We start from the raw sequence: 14,738 nt of genomic DNA on the forward strand, positions 1-14,738 counted from the left end.
TAAAACACAAATAAATTTATTTTAAACCTGAGGAACAACAATGATTTGCTTCAAATCTGGAAGCAAACCTAAACTAACCAATAAATTATATATCACATTTCTAAACCACAAATTGAGCCTATTTAAGCTGAAACAAACGAATTAATTCACATAAATTTGATGTTTTTAAACGACTTACAATAAAACAACTTCGAAGTAGATTTTCAACGGAGCTTTGAGGAATTTTTTCGACGAACTTTCGTCCTTAAGGGCTGTTTTAGTAGCAGCCCTTGCCAAAACAGTGTATCTATCAATGGGACTGCCATGGTCGTATGCTATAGCTCGGATTGTGTTCAAATTTCTAGAAAAAAAATTATATATTATTTAAAAAAAATACAAACGTAGCGAATGAGTGACTCAAACTATATTTTTTTATCTGATAACTATATTTTTTTATTTGATAACTATATTTTTTTACCTGATAACAAGTAGGAGAGAAGTGGGCATCAACCTCAAAGCCTTCATTATAGCATCAAACCGTGTCCTTGCAATTTCAGTCATGTGTTTCAAATCTTCGTCAGTCAATCTTATGTGTAATTTGAATTTGTGGCGTCGCAAAGGCGCTTGTGTTAAAATTTCGGCAAAAACCACATAATCTATTAAATTATCCATGTAAAAAAATATTATTACAATTTAAAATTTTAAATTACCTTCAACTCCTAATTGTTTCGAATAGAATTTCATTTGTGCGTGGTCTTGTAATACTATGGCTTTCCACATGTGGCTCAAAGCGACCATTTCTTGCGGTTTTAGTCTTTGGTATAAGCCATGGTCCAGGAGGACTAGTTGGGTTTTGCCCTCAACTCGTCGTACCAGAACTACAATTAAAAAAAAAATACAAAAAAAATGTGAAAAAAACAAAATTTTTTTAAACATTTTTCTGTGCCATTTTAAGCAAAAATTAAATTTTTGTTGCGTTTTATTTACAAACTCAATTATAATTGAAATTTCGCTCGACAAATTTTACACAAATGTGTTCTCGAGCTTTTAGATTTATAAAATTTTAGTTTTTTGCAAAATTAAAATCAAACTGAAAAAAAGACATTTTTTGAATTTATCAAGTAGGTATTTGAAAAGTTTTAAAGTAAAATCTATCATTTTAGGAAATTCCTTTAAAACTTCTCTTAAATTTATTAAAATAGTTCGAAATTATCTTATTTTATTTTTGGTTTGGCCAAATAAATAAAATTGTTTTCTTTTTTGGTGGTTTAAGAACGTTTTGAAGTAAAAACTTAACGTATTAGGTGTTAAAAAACATAAATGATTTTTGTTTTTTGTGTTTAAAAGCAGGTTTTTGCTGTTAATTTCTTAAAACTTATCTTTGAAATTGGTTAAAAATTATCAAAAGTGGTGATATTTTAACTTATTTGTCGAGTTACTTCGTTTTTTAGCGAAATTTCGTCAAAAATTAGCCGAAAAAAATGGAAAACTTGGTCGATAATTGCGTTTTAATAAGTTTTAAACACTTTTTTGAACTCAAATTTCAGTTTTTTGCAACATTTCGATCGAAAAAATCACAAATGAAATGATCCAAATAATCTAAAATAACATTGTTTCGACCGTTTTAGTCTTTTTTGGATTAAAAAAAAAAACGTTTTTCGCCAAAACACGTTTTTTTTTTTTTTTTTTGTAAAAATGTGCTGAAATAAGTCAATGGATCATCAAAAATAACATTAATTTTTTAACTTTTTTCGAACTTGGAGGCGTTTAGCACCAAAAATTGACTTTTTTTTGAAAATACTTACTGTTTCCAGCATGCGGGTCCCCATGAACGAACCCTGTTTGAAAAATCTGATGCCCAAAAATTTCAAACAACTTATTATTGATATCTTTCAACGAAAACTTTTTTTCCTTCAAAAACTTAACATCGCTAATCTTACAACCCTCGATATATTCCATCACCAAAACCCTCTAAAACGAAAATTTGTGATTAGAGCCTCAATTCCCTATTTTCACTACCTAAAAAAAAATACCGTGCTTGTGAGATCCCAATAGATTTTAGGCACATGAACAAAATCAAACTTTTCCAAATCTTTGGCACACTTTTCCGCATTTTTCCCCTCATTAACAAAATCCAACTCCTGTTTCAACGTATCAGCAACCTCCTCAAGCACCCAACCGAAGTTAAAATTCGGGTGCATCATCCCCACCACTTTCAATAATAATTTAATTGTGGCAACGTCGCTTAAAAAGCGTTTTTGCAAATCGATATATTGCACTTTAACGGCAACTTCTTCGCCAGTTTGGGTCTTGGCTTTGTAGACTTGAGCCAAACTGGCTGCTGCGATTGGATTCGGGTCGAAATTTTCGAAAATTTCATCGGGGGTTTTTTGGAAATCTTCTTGGAATAGTTTGACTAGTTCGTTGGGGTGGCGTGGGAGACACTTGTCTTGGAGGGCTTTCAATGTTTTGGTGTATTCTTTGGGGAGGATGTGGGACATGGAGACTAGACCTTGGCCCATTTTTATGTAAGGCCCCCCGTTTGTGAGACATGCTGCGAGGATGCGATCGGCTGCTCTTTGGTGGATGCGGCTCATCATTAGTTCGTAATTTGGGTCAGATTCGGTTAAACCGAGCATGGAGAAGTAATAGTCCAGGGAGATGAGGAGACCAGTTTTTATTGAGCTGCATTTTTAATTTTTTATTTTATTATTTTTGAAAATAGTATTCAAGCTCTCAGATGAACTACGGAGGACTATAAGTTAGGAGACGAAACGAGGTACAAAATTGCACCCAAACAAATAGTACGATGGGGTAAAGAAGGGCGCTTCGAACGCCCGGCGCCAAATCGTTTTAAATTAATTTAAATCCAACCAATTCATTAATTACTTAGAAAAAATGCAGACTTTTTTTATAGCAAATTTCATTCTCTACAACTTTGTTCCTTACACTTTTTTTGTATCTCGAACCGTATTCCCAGCGTCTTGAAAAATATGGGACAGAGTGCGAATTTTTTTTAAATATAGTCTACGATAATTATTTAGCATTACTATCAACAATTTAATGTTCTATCTGCCTGTATTTTTTCATTTGTTATGTGTTAACCGTTATACAAATACAACCATTTTTTCCAATTCATTGAAACTGCGCTCTCTGGTGACATTAACGGAACTATCGGGAACGGGAACGTTTTATTTGTACGTCGTTTCACATCCTAACCTTTAGATATCTGTAAACTAAACCTAGCGCACAAAAAACCTACCGACAGAATCGGGGGATTCCCCCGACGAAACTGAGGTATTTTTCGTCAGTTTTCGAAGCAGCAATGCCACCTCCAAAGGCCAGACTTCCGACAATTGTGACATTTCGAAGAGAAAAAGGCTTTTTTCGGGTCCGAGTTTGTGTGGAAGTTCGGAATTGGCGGTTTAATGTTACAAGGCAGCGGCCGAACTTGTTCATTTTTTAAACTATACCTGAAAGAAAATTTTAAAAATGTAGACTACGCCACTGGTTTAATCAATTACACGCTATACTAAAACTAAAACTTATTATTAATCACAAATTATTATATTTTTCTGGGTTTTTATACTTTTTTGGAACTTTGATAGAAGTGTATATCAAATACATAGTTTTTTGAAAATTTTTGAGTTTTTTATGTGCCTAAAATTAATTCGATTTTTGGGATTTTTCAAGCTATTGGCAAAGTTTCTTACTTAAAAATGCCTTTTTCGACAAAAATCTACATATTTTGCAAAATTTCGTTCAAAACACCTAATTTAAGCATGTTTTTAAGTCAGAATTCACTCAAATAAGTCGCAAAATCACATATCATAGTCGCAGCTGACGTTATTTTGACCTTTTCAACACTTTTTTTTATTAAATAAATATTTTTTTTATAAAATAATAAATAAATGCTTTATTGTCCAACAGAATTACAAAATTCCAATAACAGGACAAATACAATAATAAAAATAATACAACGCAATAAAACATACGATATAATAAGAAAAAAAAGTTATGAAAAAATACGAAAAAAAAATCACAAAATTTGAATATTTATCGAAACTGAGTTACGTTTGCCTTTTTCGATGGTTTAAGCACGTTTTTAAGAAAAAAAACAATAAAACATTAATTGCGGCTTTTGCGAAACTTTAAAAAGTTTTTTAGACCACAAACAAACTTTTTATTTAACTTTGTTCTTTCATTCGAAAGTTTAAACATTTCTTTAGGATGAAAACAAATACTCAAGTATGTATTTGGTGAAATTTCGTTCAAGCAGCAATTTTTGCCTTTTCTTCAAACTCTACAAAAAAACCTCATTTTTTTGGCTAAATTTGACTAAAAAATGTATTTTTTGTACTTTCAGATCTAGCTCATAACATATTTTGTCGAAAATGATATAATTTTTGCATTTTTCGGGAGTTTAACCATATTTTTAGCTAAAAAAATTCCTTTTTTTACATTTATATCGTTCAAATCGAGCAAAAATATGATTTATCTAGTAGGTCAGGTCAGGTCAGCTCAGGTGTACCAATTTATTAGAAAACGTAATTTTTTTATTTTTTGTAATTTACTAAATTAAGGATACTTTTTATATCATGAAATATTGCCAACATAATTAAATGGTAGAACCCCAATACCTCACCGTATGTTACGCCAGTGGACCCCAACAACGCAACAGCCAATAAAAACGCACCAAATTAGTATGATTCGTAAATGAACACGTCCTATTTATAGTCACGTACACTTTAATAAAAAAAAAACGTGAAAAGTGTTAAATTTTCTATTTGAATTTTATGACACGAAGATTTATAAATGACTCACCGAATACATAACGCTGCCTTTACTAAAGTACATTTTACGATTTTATTACCAAAGTCATAAAACTAAACAAACTGCCGTGTCGTCAGACCCATTTATTGTAAAAACCAACAAGTTTTTGCCATTTTTATTAAATCATTTATCCGATCTAGTCTTCGGATGACTCTAATTGTCTAATTTACCAAAAAACAAATAAAATCACAAGCCACTGCGATCAAAACACAACGTTAGTGCGCAACATCCGACAAGTGAGACAGACTGATGTCGAACCAAACGTGTTAGAGTGAGAGGGGACGTACCCCCGCACTACCCCCGACCCAGACCCATGCAAACCCCTGAAAAATGGTTTATTCAGCGCCTGCACTGGGCTGAATGCTGCTGTGCTTGTTGAGACCAGTTAGACTTTGTGTTTTTCGACCCCATCTACCGTTGTTTTCGACGTAACCGCAAACTTAAGGTATGTCATCAATTAATCAAGTCACCTTTGCCAAAAAAAAACTGAAAATAATCACGACTGTCAACAAATCCGCCAATCAGCTGATAGGCGTTGTCATGGCAATTACGCAACCATACATACTTGATTGTTGTTTGTTGCACAAAAATTCGACCAAATTTCTTTGTTCTTTTGGGTGATTCAAAACGACCGCTTGGATCGATGATGCAATATTGCGGGTGAAAGGGAGAGAGAGATGTGTAGGGGATGGGGTGAGAGTGAGATGGACAATGAAGGGCGCATGCGCGGTGATTTTGTTTTGTTAGTGTGCGCCGGCCTACTAGACAGCCTGGCATTTTCATTGTACGCATCTCTAATTGTTAATTTCGAAAAACCTTGATTTGAACTGTGATTTAAATTGTTTTGCGTTTTGTTATCATAGCCACCTGGGATGAGAGATGGTTAAAAATGTGTCCTTGAAATAAATTAAAAATACACAAGATCTAGACACCTACGCATTGTGGTGATAACAGATTTGGGCAAACAAAAGTTGGGTTTATTTCTTACAGACAGTTTGGGAAATTACATCGTATAATTATACTGATAATTCTGTTTGTGATTAAGCGAAATTTTTTCGTAACCTTTGTCTCATGCTCTCGGATGTTTTCGGAATATTATTATGACTGGTTTCTGTTTTAAATGTCAAGTGCAATGATGTAAGGTTGATAGCTAAATGAATTTCACCATTTTCGTAATAATTTGCAAATTGTTCAGATTTTATTACAATATACAGGTTGTCCCAACTGAGACCATCTTCTTTCTTTTTTATTATTTTTACCCTATTTTTAATTAAAAATCAACTTCCATATAATTACTTTTTTCTGATAATACAGTAAAACCTCTGAACAACGGACACCGATGGGGAATCTTTAATTGTCCGTTGTGAAGAGGTGTCCGTTATTCGGAGGTGTCCATTAACGGAGGTTTTACTGTACACTGTATACGAGTCAGTTTTTGGCCACTGATTTCAAATATGAAACTAATTTGAGTAATTGAGAAAAAATATAGTCAAAATAGTAGTAAAATACAACAGACAAATTGGTAAAAAATGAAAGATTTTTTTAAATACAGACGAAATTTAAAGTAATGCACAAAATTAATATTTTTAATATGTCATTTTTCAAAAAAAAATCTCGAACAGGTCAGGTCAGGTCAAGTCATTTAGTCAACATTTTAATTTTTTTTAATTGATAACCGATATTTTGGTTGCTGTTTTTCTAGTAAGTATAAAAAATCGAAATAAGAAGAAAATCAAAAAAGCTAGTGATAATTTCAGCCTTTTTTTCATCGTAAAGAGCACATCAAAATCTATAAGATAAGATACTTTTAAAATTGGCCTATTTTAAGGAAGGGTGTTAATTTTTTTTATTTATTTTTATTTTCTCAATTACGGCTAAACTATTCTAAAAAGTGGAACTATTTTGATACACACCTATGCAAAATGATCCGGGGAATCGATTGGCATCGAGAAAATTGCCAAATTCCCAATAGTTTTTTTGTTATGAATTTTTTAAAATTTGACCAATTTTTGCTTTTATTTGCAATTTTCTCGAAAACTATTACCCGGAGAACAATGATCTTTTTTGAAAAAGATAGATAATTTGAAGAGCTTTCCAACGATAATACTTTTCATTGAGTTATCTCTAATAAATCCAGAGTTATTTTTTGATAAATGTCCCGAGTACCGGAAATCGACCAAAATCTCGACAAAAATTGAAAAAATCAAACATCGAAAAATCGAACGTATGGACTTTTTGGGTCTTTTAACAACTCCAGAGGCTTGTAAAGACATATAAAAGTCCATAAAACTTTGCTCGAGTGAGTTTAAAATTTTTTTTTTCAATTTTTTGAAGGTATTTGCCTTGACTATTAAAATTCTAAGCAAAAAAAATAACTGTTCTGCTTTATGACTTTTACATTCAGTTTTACAGAATGAAACTTATTAATTGATTTATTATATTATTTGATCTTTATCCATTGTTTCTCTTGAAGTAAATTTGTGGAAAACAAAGAAAGTCAACACATAACGAACGCATTTTTCCTCGAGTAAATCAGCAACGCTCGCAATTACTTTTCTACGATTTCTGCTTCTATTATTTTCTGGTTATTGCCCCGTTCGTCCGTCCGTTGTAGTCGACGTAAACGAGACTCGCTGATAGTTGTTTTGCTCATTTCGGATAATTCCAAGACAAACATCGAAGTTTGCTTTTGCCGAGACGAATAAAAACAAAATGATGATGATGATGATGATGCACAGACTTACAACACAACAAAGTCGTCTGTGAAAAATCGAAAACGAGAGAAAATTGGATAATTTTTTTCGTCCTCTTAATTAGTTGTGAAATGTTGACGGCAAACAAAGCGAAATGAGCAAGTGGGTCGATGACCCAGTGACAAACGTACTAATCTCCCACTTTTGAGCTCGCTTTTTATGAAAATAACCTAAAACACCCCTTAACTATACAGGGTGTTCCGTCTAAACCCCACATTAGGAGTATTATAACATGAAATCGAAAATGATGAATTAGAGCAAGCCTTGGAAGTGAAGTGTAACTTTAGCCACATCTTAGGCTATGTAAAACCAACGTCGTAAATAAATGGCTAAAATGTGGCTAAAGTTCCGCAGGTACCGCTTGCTCTAATTCAGTACATTTTCGATCTCATGGTATTACACTTTGTACTAAAAAAAAATGATTATCATCCAAGTAAATACAGAAACATTTACAAAAATTTTGAAATAAAAATTTTGACGCTTAAAAAACACCCTGTATTTTTTTTAAAATAACACTGTCAGCTGTTAGTTTTACATCAAAGTGTCCAAAAATGTCTAAACTGATCTACCTGATATGAAAATACTGGAAAAAATAAAAATAATAGTTACAGTATTCAAATATCCCGCGCGATTTCAAGGCCACTGCTGTTGCCATGGTCACTAATCGGTTACTAGGTTACAACAGCTGTAAAAACGCAATTTTATGTACGCGTATATAAAAAAAACAAGGTTTGGTTCAAGTATGTATTTCGAGCGCCTGATGTCAGAATTATTTTAAAATTATCAAAATAAATACGATGATAAAATCTTTGGGATTTTCTCGCTTTGCCAACGATTTTTGGACGCAGTTAATTTGCGAAAATTTCCTCGAATCGAAATAATTTGCCCACAATTCCTAATTGTCAACTCGTTAAAAATTCTCATCCAACAATTAATTATCGTTCAATGTTTAATTTTTTCGTGGTGTTTTGTCGACGTCACTTGCACGCGCCCGAGTCGTGTCGGGAAAATTAGAATAGATAATAAGCGATCTATAACGTATTCAAGTTTAGTTGCTATTAATAGTACGCGAAAAAATGGTATTTGGCACACTTGGCTCGCGTTATTTAGAGAAGGTTTGGTTTAATGACGCAAACGCATAACCACTTGGAAAAAAATTGGGAAAAATGTTTTTTTTTTCTTTAATAATAAAATTAATTTGGCAATGTGACCCTGGCCGGTTGATTTAACCTTCTATCCCACCATAGGTGAGCTAATTAATTCCAGGACCGTATTTTCATGTAGATAAGATTTTTCTAAACCAGTTCGGCTCATTATGTAACAACATTTGGCACTTGACGATTTTTTACTCCAGTTTTGCTGACGCCAGGAAAAGGCGTTTCCTGCTATTAAAACTGTACGGCAGGTTTAAGTAAACACTAAGGGAAATGACGTTATCTGAAAGGGTAAATTACCCTTATCTTGTTGGGTTAAAAAACAGATAAATGCTCGTCTGACTGGTCTAGACATACATGATTGTGGAGAGATTTTTGACCTTGATATGGTCACAAAAAGTGGGTTTATTCAAGGTGCATACAGGTGGCCAAAAATTCAAACATGACCTGTATGTTACAATTTTTTAATAAAAAAAGTCAAATATTTTTATCATTGATTATTGAATTATTCTATTGAACGTTATGTATTCTTTTTTGTGAATACCTAATTTCATAATTTCAAATTTATTTGCACGCAACGAAAAAATATTGTATTCAACTCATTTATTAAGCTCGTTCGTGCTTTAAACAGTATCAATTATTAACCGTCTGACTTTCACATTTGGGAGTTCCTGTTGTTTGCATGAACAGAAATTTTGCATGCTTACGTAATTTGTAGACTTTTATTAATAATTTTTAAAAAAATACTTTTTTTAGTAAACGTAGAACATGTTTGTGCCAAAAAACTAATATGTTATTTTTTTCAAAGTATGAAAAATACATACAGGATGTTTCAGAAATGTTTCTGTTTAGTTTCTAAAATAATTTAATTTTTTTGACAAAAACTAATATTCCTAGAAAAGTGGGACTTGAAAAAAATAAGAAGTATATTAAATGTTGAATAATATGAAAAAGCTAAAAGAAACTATTTTTTGATTTTGCTTTTCAAAAGTTATTAAACTCTATTTAAAAACAGAGGTTTTAAATGCCTAAAGTTACCTAATAACTAAAAAAATCTGGTAATTTATAGTTAAATATCTTTTGAGTAATCAGAAGAGGCACTTAACTGCTAATGTTTTTAGAAAGACAATTTAAAAGTCATTTATATGCGAAAATAAAAAATAGTGTTCCATTTAAAATTTTTAAATTATTCAAATTGCAACAAACTTTTTAATTTTTTTATTTTCTTGACAGCAGTGAGCTAAAAAACATATAACCTTAAAGTTTAAATTTTCTTCCTAGTTTTTTACGATTCTTAGTTTTTATGTAATAATTTTTCAAAAATGCGTGTTTTCGCCAAAAATATTAAGTATTTTAAAAACTAAACAAAATCAATCAATAACAAAACATCAGTATTAAAAGCTTCATCTAAAAATGTTATACAACGTAAGGTGTTCCATTAAAAAAACATAACTTTGGAAACACCCTGTACATTTGAAAATAATTTTCGCTAAAACACCCCTGTGCAAAAAAAGAAACTGACACAAATTTTCAAATACCCATTTGTCGTACTTTACATTTCTTGTAACCTAGCAACTGTAGGAGTAACCATGGCTACGGTTGTGCGCGGGAAATTTGAATCGCCAAATGAAAAATTTGAAAATTAGTCACGTTTTCAAACACTTTAATTGATAAAAATGATAATGAAACGTGGATAAGTGGTTATGGCGGTTACTCCATACTTAATTACAATGCTTGTCGTAAAAGCGGCACAGTTATCTTATCAAATTTTATTTCTGTTTCATATGAGCAATTGTAATATGAAATTGTGTCACTTTAGCCTTCGAAACTGTCACCACCTTATAATTTGCAAATTATTATTATTATAAAAAACGATTCTATCATATGATTAATATCTCTTCAAAATAAAAATAAAAAAAACGTCCATTATTCTCCTTGAATATTATCATAAATTACAAAGCAACAAGTGTTTGGACTTACCCAAGATGTGTCAATCTAGTTTACCTTAGTTATCACTTTTTTTTCCGACCAAAGTATTACGAAGGCGCGATGTTAGTGACTGAACCCTTTATCTATCGTTCTATGAATTATTAAGTGTCGTAAAGCCGCAAAAATGTAAACGCGAAATTGTAATTTATTCCGTTCCAATTTCAGCGAATTTTCGCTCACTTTCAATTTTTCTTTTTTCAAAATAATAACGCGCAATCGTGTGATAATAAAACTGTTATTTTCTTGTGTTGTTGTTGTTGTTACGTTTCAACAATTCGTTTAGTCGTAGAATACGCACGTAAGAAAAAGTGTGTGTCTGTGAGTGATGCGCAATTTTGCGATAAAAGATTTTAGGTCGTCGGCTTTTCGTCTAAATATAGTAACACAATTTTTGGTGTTTTGCAGCTTTATTGTAACGAAGACGTCGTTAGATCAAGTTCGCATCATTTTCAACAAACAATACACAACACACTAATTTAAGGTGAGTCTCTTATTTTTTATGTGAAACAACAATGAAATTTTTTTCTTCTTCTTCTTCTTCTGCTTGTGGGCGGATGACCCGTTTTGCTTTATTTTGCCGTTTTTTGTGATTTAATTAAGGTCGCGTGCGCTGAAAGTAAGAGGGGAATGCTTTGACCTCGCATTTACAAAACTGTACGAATTTGTAAAAATTTCGGACGTGATTTTTTAAACAAAAATACTTGTTCTTTTAATTCAATTGCTTGAAAAGCAATCAATTTTTGATGAAAATACGTTTTACCGACAAAATTGCCAGTTCTGGACAAAGTACAGTCACCCAAAATGAAAATGACCCCTTCTTTAGAACAAATGACATATAAAACAGTTTTAAATTCGTCGCGACGTTTCGACAATTTGCTTAGAATTAATGAAGATTATTTACATTTTCGACGAAGTTTCGCTAACAAACAAACATAAATTTCAAATAAATAAACAGATAGTTATAATTAATAAGAATTTCGATCAAATTTGTTTTTTTTTTTCAGCCAATTTTCGTGAAATTTTTCGAAAAAAAAAATTCAGTATATGTCGGCCTAATTTTGTTGTTTTTTTGGTTTGGTTTGTATAAAATTTTGGAAAATATTTCCCTTTTTGAATGAAAAACACCAAAAATTAGCAAAAATGATGTAATTTTCGACCAAATGTTGTGGTTTTCGGCTTATTTTGATGAAATTTAGCTCAAAAATGAGCTGAATCGAAAAAACATTTATTAATTTCCATGTATCTTATGAATTTTGAGTGTATTTTGAAAAGTTCTGGCAAAATAAATCAGTCTCAACCTAAAAAATTTCGACTAAATTAGGTAATTTTTCAAAAAAAAAAGTTGCTGCCTCAAAAAAACTCGAACAAAAAATAACTTCTTCGAGTCTTCTTGAAGCAAAAACATTTTTATTTTGATTTATTTATTTGTTTATTATTTAATTTTTTTGATAAACTACCGAATTAAATTGAAATTGATGTCTCTGCGTTTAAAAAACGTCCAAAAAAGTAAAAAATCACAATTTTGGATTTAAAATTGTGATGTTTAGCGAAATCTCGGTAAACAGCTGAGTTTTTTGCGAAATTTTTCTCAAAAAGAATTAGTTTTTATTTCAAAAAAATGTTTAAACATTCGAAGAACTTCGCGAAATAATTGTGTTTAAATAAAAACCGTTCAAAAAAGTAAAAAGTAACAACAATTTTGAATTTAAAACGGTGAGATTTAGCGAAATCTCGGTAAAAAGCTGAGTTTTTTGTGAAATTTTTGTAAAAAAATGGTTATTTCAAAAAAATGTCTAAAAATTCGAAGAACTTTGCTAAGTAATTGCGTTTAAATAAAAACCGTTAAAAAAAGTAAAAAATAACAATAATTTTGGATTTAAAACGGTGATGTTTAGAGAACTCTCGGCAAAAAACTGTTTTTAGCAAAATATTCCTTAAAAAAATAGTTTTTATCTCAAAGAATATATAAAAATTCGAAAAACTTTGCGAAATAATTGCGTTTTAAAACGTGCAAAAAAGTAAAAAGTAACAATTTTGTTGATGTTTGGCGAAATCTTGGTTTAGCGAAATTTTTCTAAAAAAAATCAGTTTCTATATCAAAAAAATGTTTAAATATTCGAATTTTGCCTTAAAAATCGTCTCAAAAAATCAAAAATAAGAATTTTGGAATTTAAACGGTGATGTTCAATGAAATTTTTCTAAAAAAAAAAGAAAATGTTTAAAAATTCTCACAATTTTCGGTCTTTTTTGGTAAAATTTCGGTTTGTTTTTAACAAAATTTTGAAAAATAGTTCCTCTATTGGCTGTAAACAATATCAAAAGATCCGGGAAAAGAAAGATAATGTTTTATTCGACCAAATAACCAGGAAAATAACTTCATTAAAATAGATGGAAGTCGTTTTAAATTAAGTTTTGTGTTTTTCCAATTAACAAAATTTTGAGTTTTTCGGTAATTTTTGACGTAATTTCGCAAAAAATGAACTAAAACGATTAATATTTTCGGCGTTTTTTATCCAAATCTTGGAAAATAAATGACCTTACACCTGTTGTACTCATTTGATTTTTTTTCAAAAAAAAAAACAGCGTGCACAAGCGGGTCATTTGATTAAAACGAATACAATGGTCGGAAAAATCGAAAGTAGACCCTTGAACCTGTCCAAATAGCAAAGGTGTGTCACAATAATTTTTAAATTGGCAAACATTGTAGGTATGAAAACATGCAAATGAGGACGTGATACGCAATTAATTCTGTCATAATGTTGGGGTGGTGTCAAAACAGTTTTTAATTAACTGTATGGAAGAGAGGTCAATAAACTTGCTTGACCATGATGCTTAATTTTATTTGTAGAGAAAATAAGTTGCGGATAAAATTAAAATAAATCGTGTTGACTTTTACGTAAATAGACGACGATTTATTAAACGAAACAAAAAATTGTCAAAAAAAAACAATTAAAATTTCCATTCTTCTAATTAATAGACAACAAATGTTCAGTTTAGACGTTGTAGATGTGCCAAAACACGCGAAGTTTATTAGTACATGTGCAACAAAAATAAGGTCGAAAAAAACTTTGGGAATTTCCTTTCATTCTTAGTTAAGTTTATGGCTTTCAATAACTTATATAAAATTGCTGAATTTTGTAAATTATAATAATTATTGTCTATATGTTACGCTCAATTAATTACGATCGGTTTAGGTCTTCACCTCGTATACAATCAATCATTATTTACTCATATATAAACCTAAGGTTATCTGAGGAATTCTCAAACCATTAAAAATATATTATTTATTTTTAAATGGCAACTGGTGTTATTTTGAAATAATATTGTCCAAATTTAAAGATTTTCATTTAGCAAAAGGTTAAAATAAGCGGCAAAAAGTAAACCCCTTTTTTAACCCATTTTCTAACCAGAAAAACAAAAATACTAGTAAAATAATTATTGTCAAAAATTTTATAAAATGGAACCTGAATTTCACCAAAAATGATCGAAAATTGTGTAAATTATGCGTTTTTTTGAATTTTGAGATAAAAACTAAGTTAAAAAACTCCTGAAAGTTGGTAAAAATTAGATTATTTCAATCAGAGGTTCAAGAACTTTTTGCTCAAAAGTAATATTATTTTTGCATTCCTTCAGCATTTAGGCACGTTTTAGAATTAAACTGTTTTTTTTTTTTCATAAAAGTCACCAAATTAAATCCAAAATTGTTATTTTTGCATTTTTTGAGCATGTTTTTCAACCAAAAAGGCACTGATTTCGCCAAATTTTGTTAAAGTCAAATGGGTGTAACGAGTTTTTTTGAAGTAAAAACTACCTTTTTTGACAAATCACCTTTAGGTCGAGACTGATTTTTTTTACAAGAACTTTCTAAAACACAAAATAAATGGGAATGTTAGTTTCTTTCGATTTAGCTCATTTTTGAGGGAAAATTCGAAAGGAAAATCACATTTGATAGAAAATCATTATTTGACTTAAAATTTTAAATTTAAAATGTCGCAAAAACAGACCGAAAAATCATCAAATTAAATCTAAA

At 30.7% G+C, this 14,738-nt stretch overlaps 1 protein-coding gene across 5 annotated transcripts in view; it reads right to left on the reverse strand.

Moving 5' to 3' along the window:
- The window catches only part of Adck5 (aarF domain containing kinase 5), a 24,460-nt gene continuing 9,722 nt past the window's right edge, over nt 1–14,738 (reverse strand). For 2 of the 5 annotated variants that reach the window (XM_064359941.1, XM_064359937.1), the window contains exons 2-8: nt 3,242–3,452; nt 2,013–2,664; nt 1,785–1,950; nt 690–857; nt 458–635; nt 179–340; nt 1–127 (exon numbers count right to left, since the gene is read on the reverse strand). In XM_064359941.1, the coding sequence (XP_064216011.1) occupies nt 22–127; nt 179–340; nt 458–635; nt 690–857; nt 1,785–1,950; nt 2,013–2,664; nt 3,242–3,438 (1,629 nt within the window). In that variant the 5' untranslated portion in view covers nt 3,439–3,452 and the 3' untranslated portion in view covers nt 1–21. Of the gene's footprint in view, nt 128–178; nt 341–457; nt 636–689; nt 858–1,784; nt 1,951–2,012; nt 2,665–3,241; nt 3,453–4,803; nt 4,975–5,377; nt 5,513–10,699; nt 10,975–14,738 lie in introns of those variants that run through there. The other 3 variants (XM_064359939.1, XM_064359940.1, XM_064359938.1) reach the window with 3 other exon arrangements.

Source organism: Tribolium castaneum, chromosome 1 (genome assembly GCF_031307605.1).
Source record: "Tribolium castaneum strain GA2 chromosome 1, icTriCast1.1, whole genome shotgun sequence".
NCBI lineage: Eukaryota > Metazoa > Arthropoda > Insecta > Coleoptera > Tenebrionidae > Tribolium > Tribolium castaneum.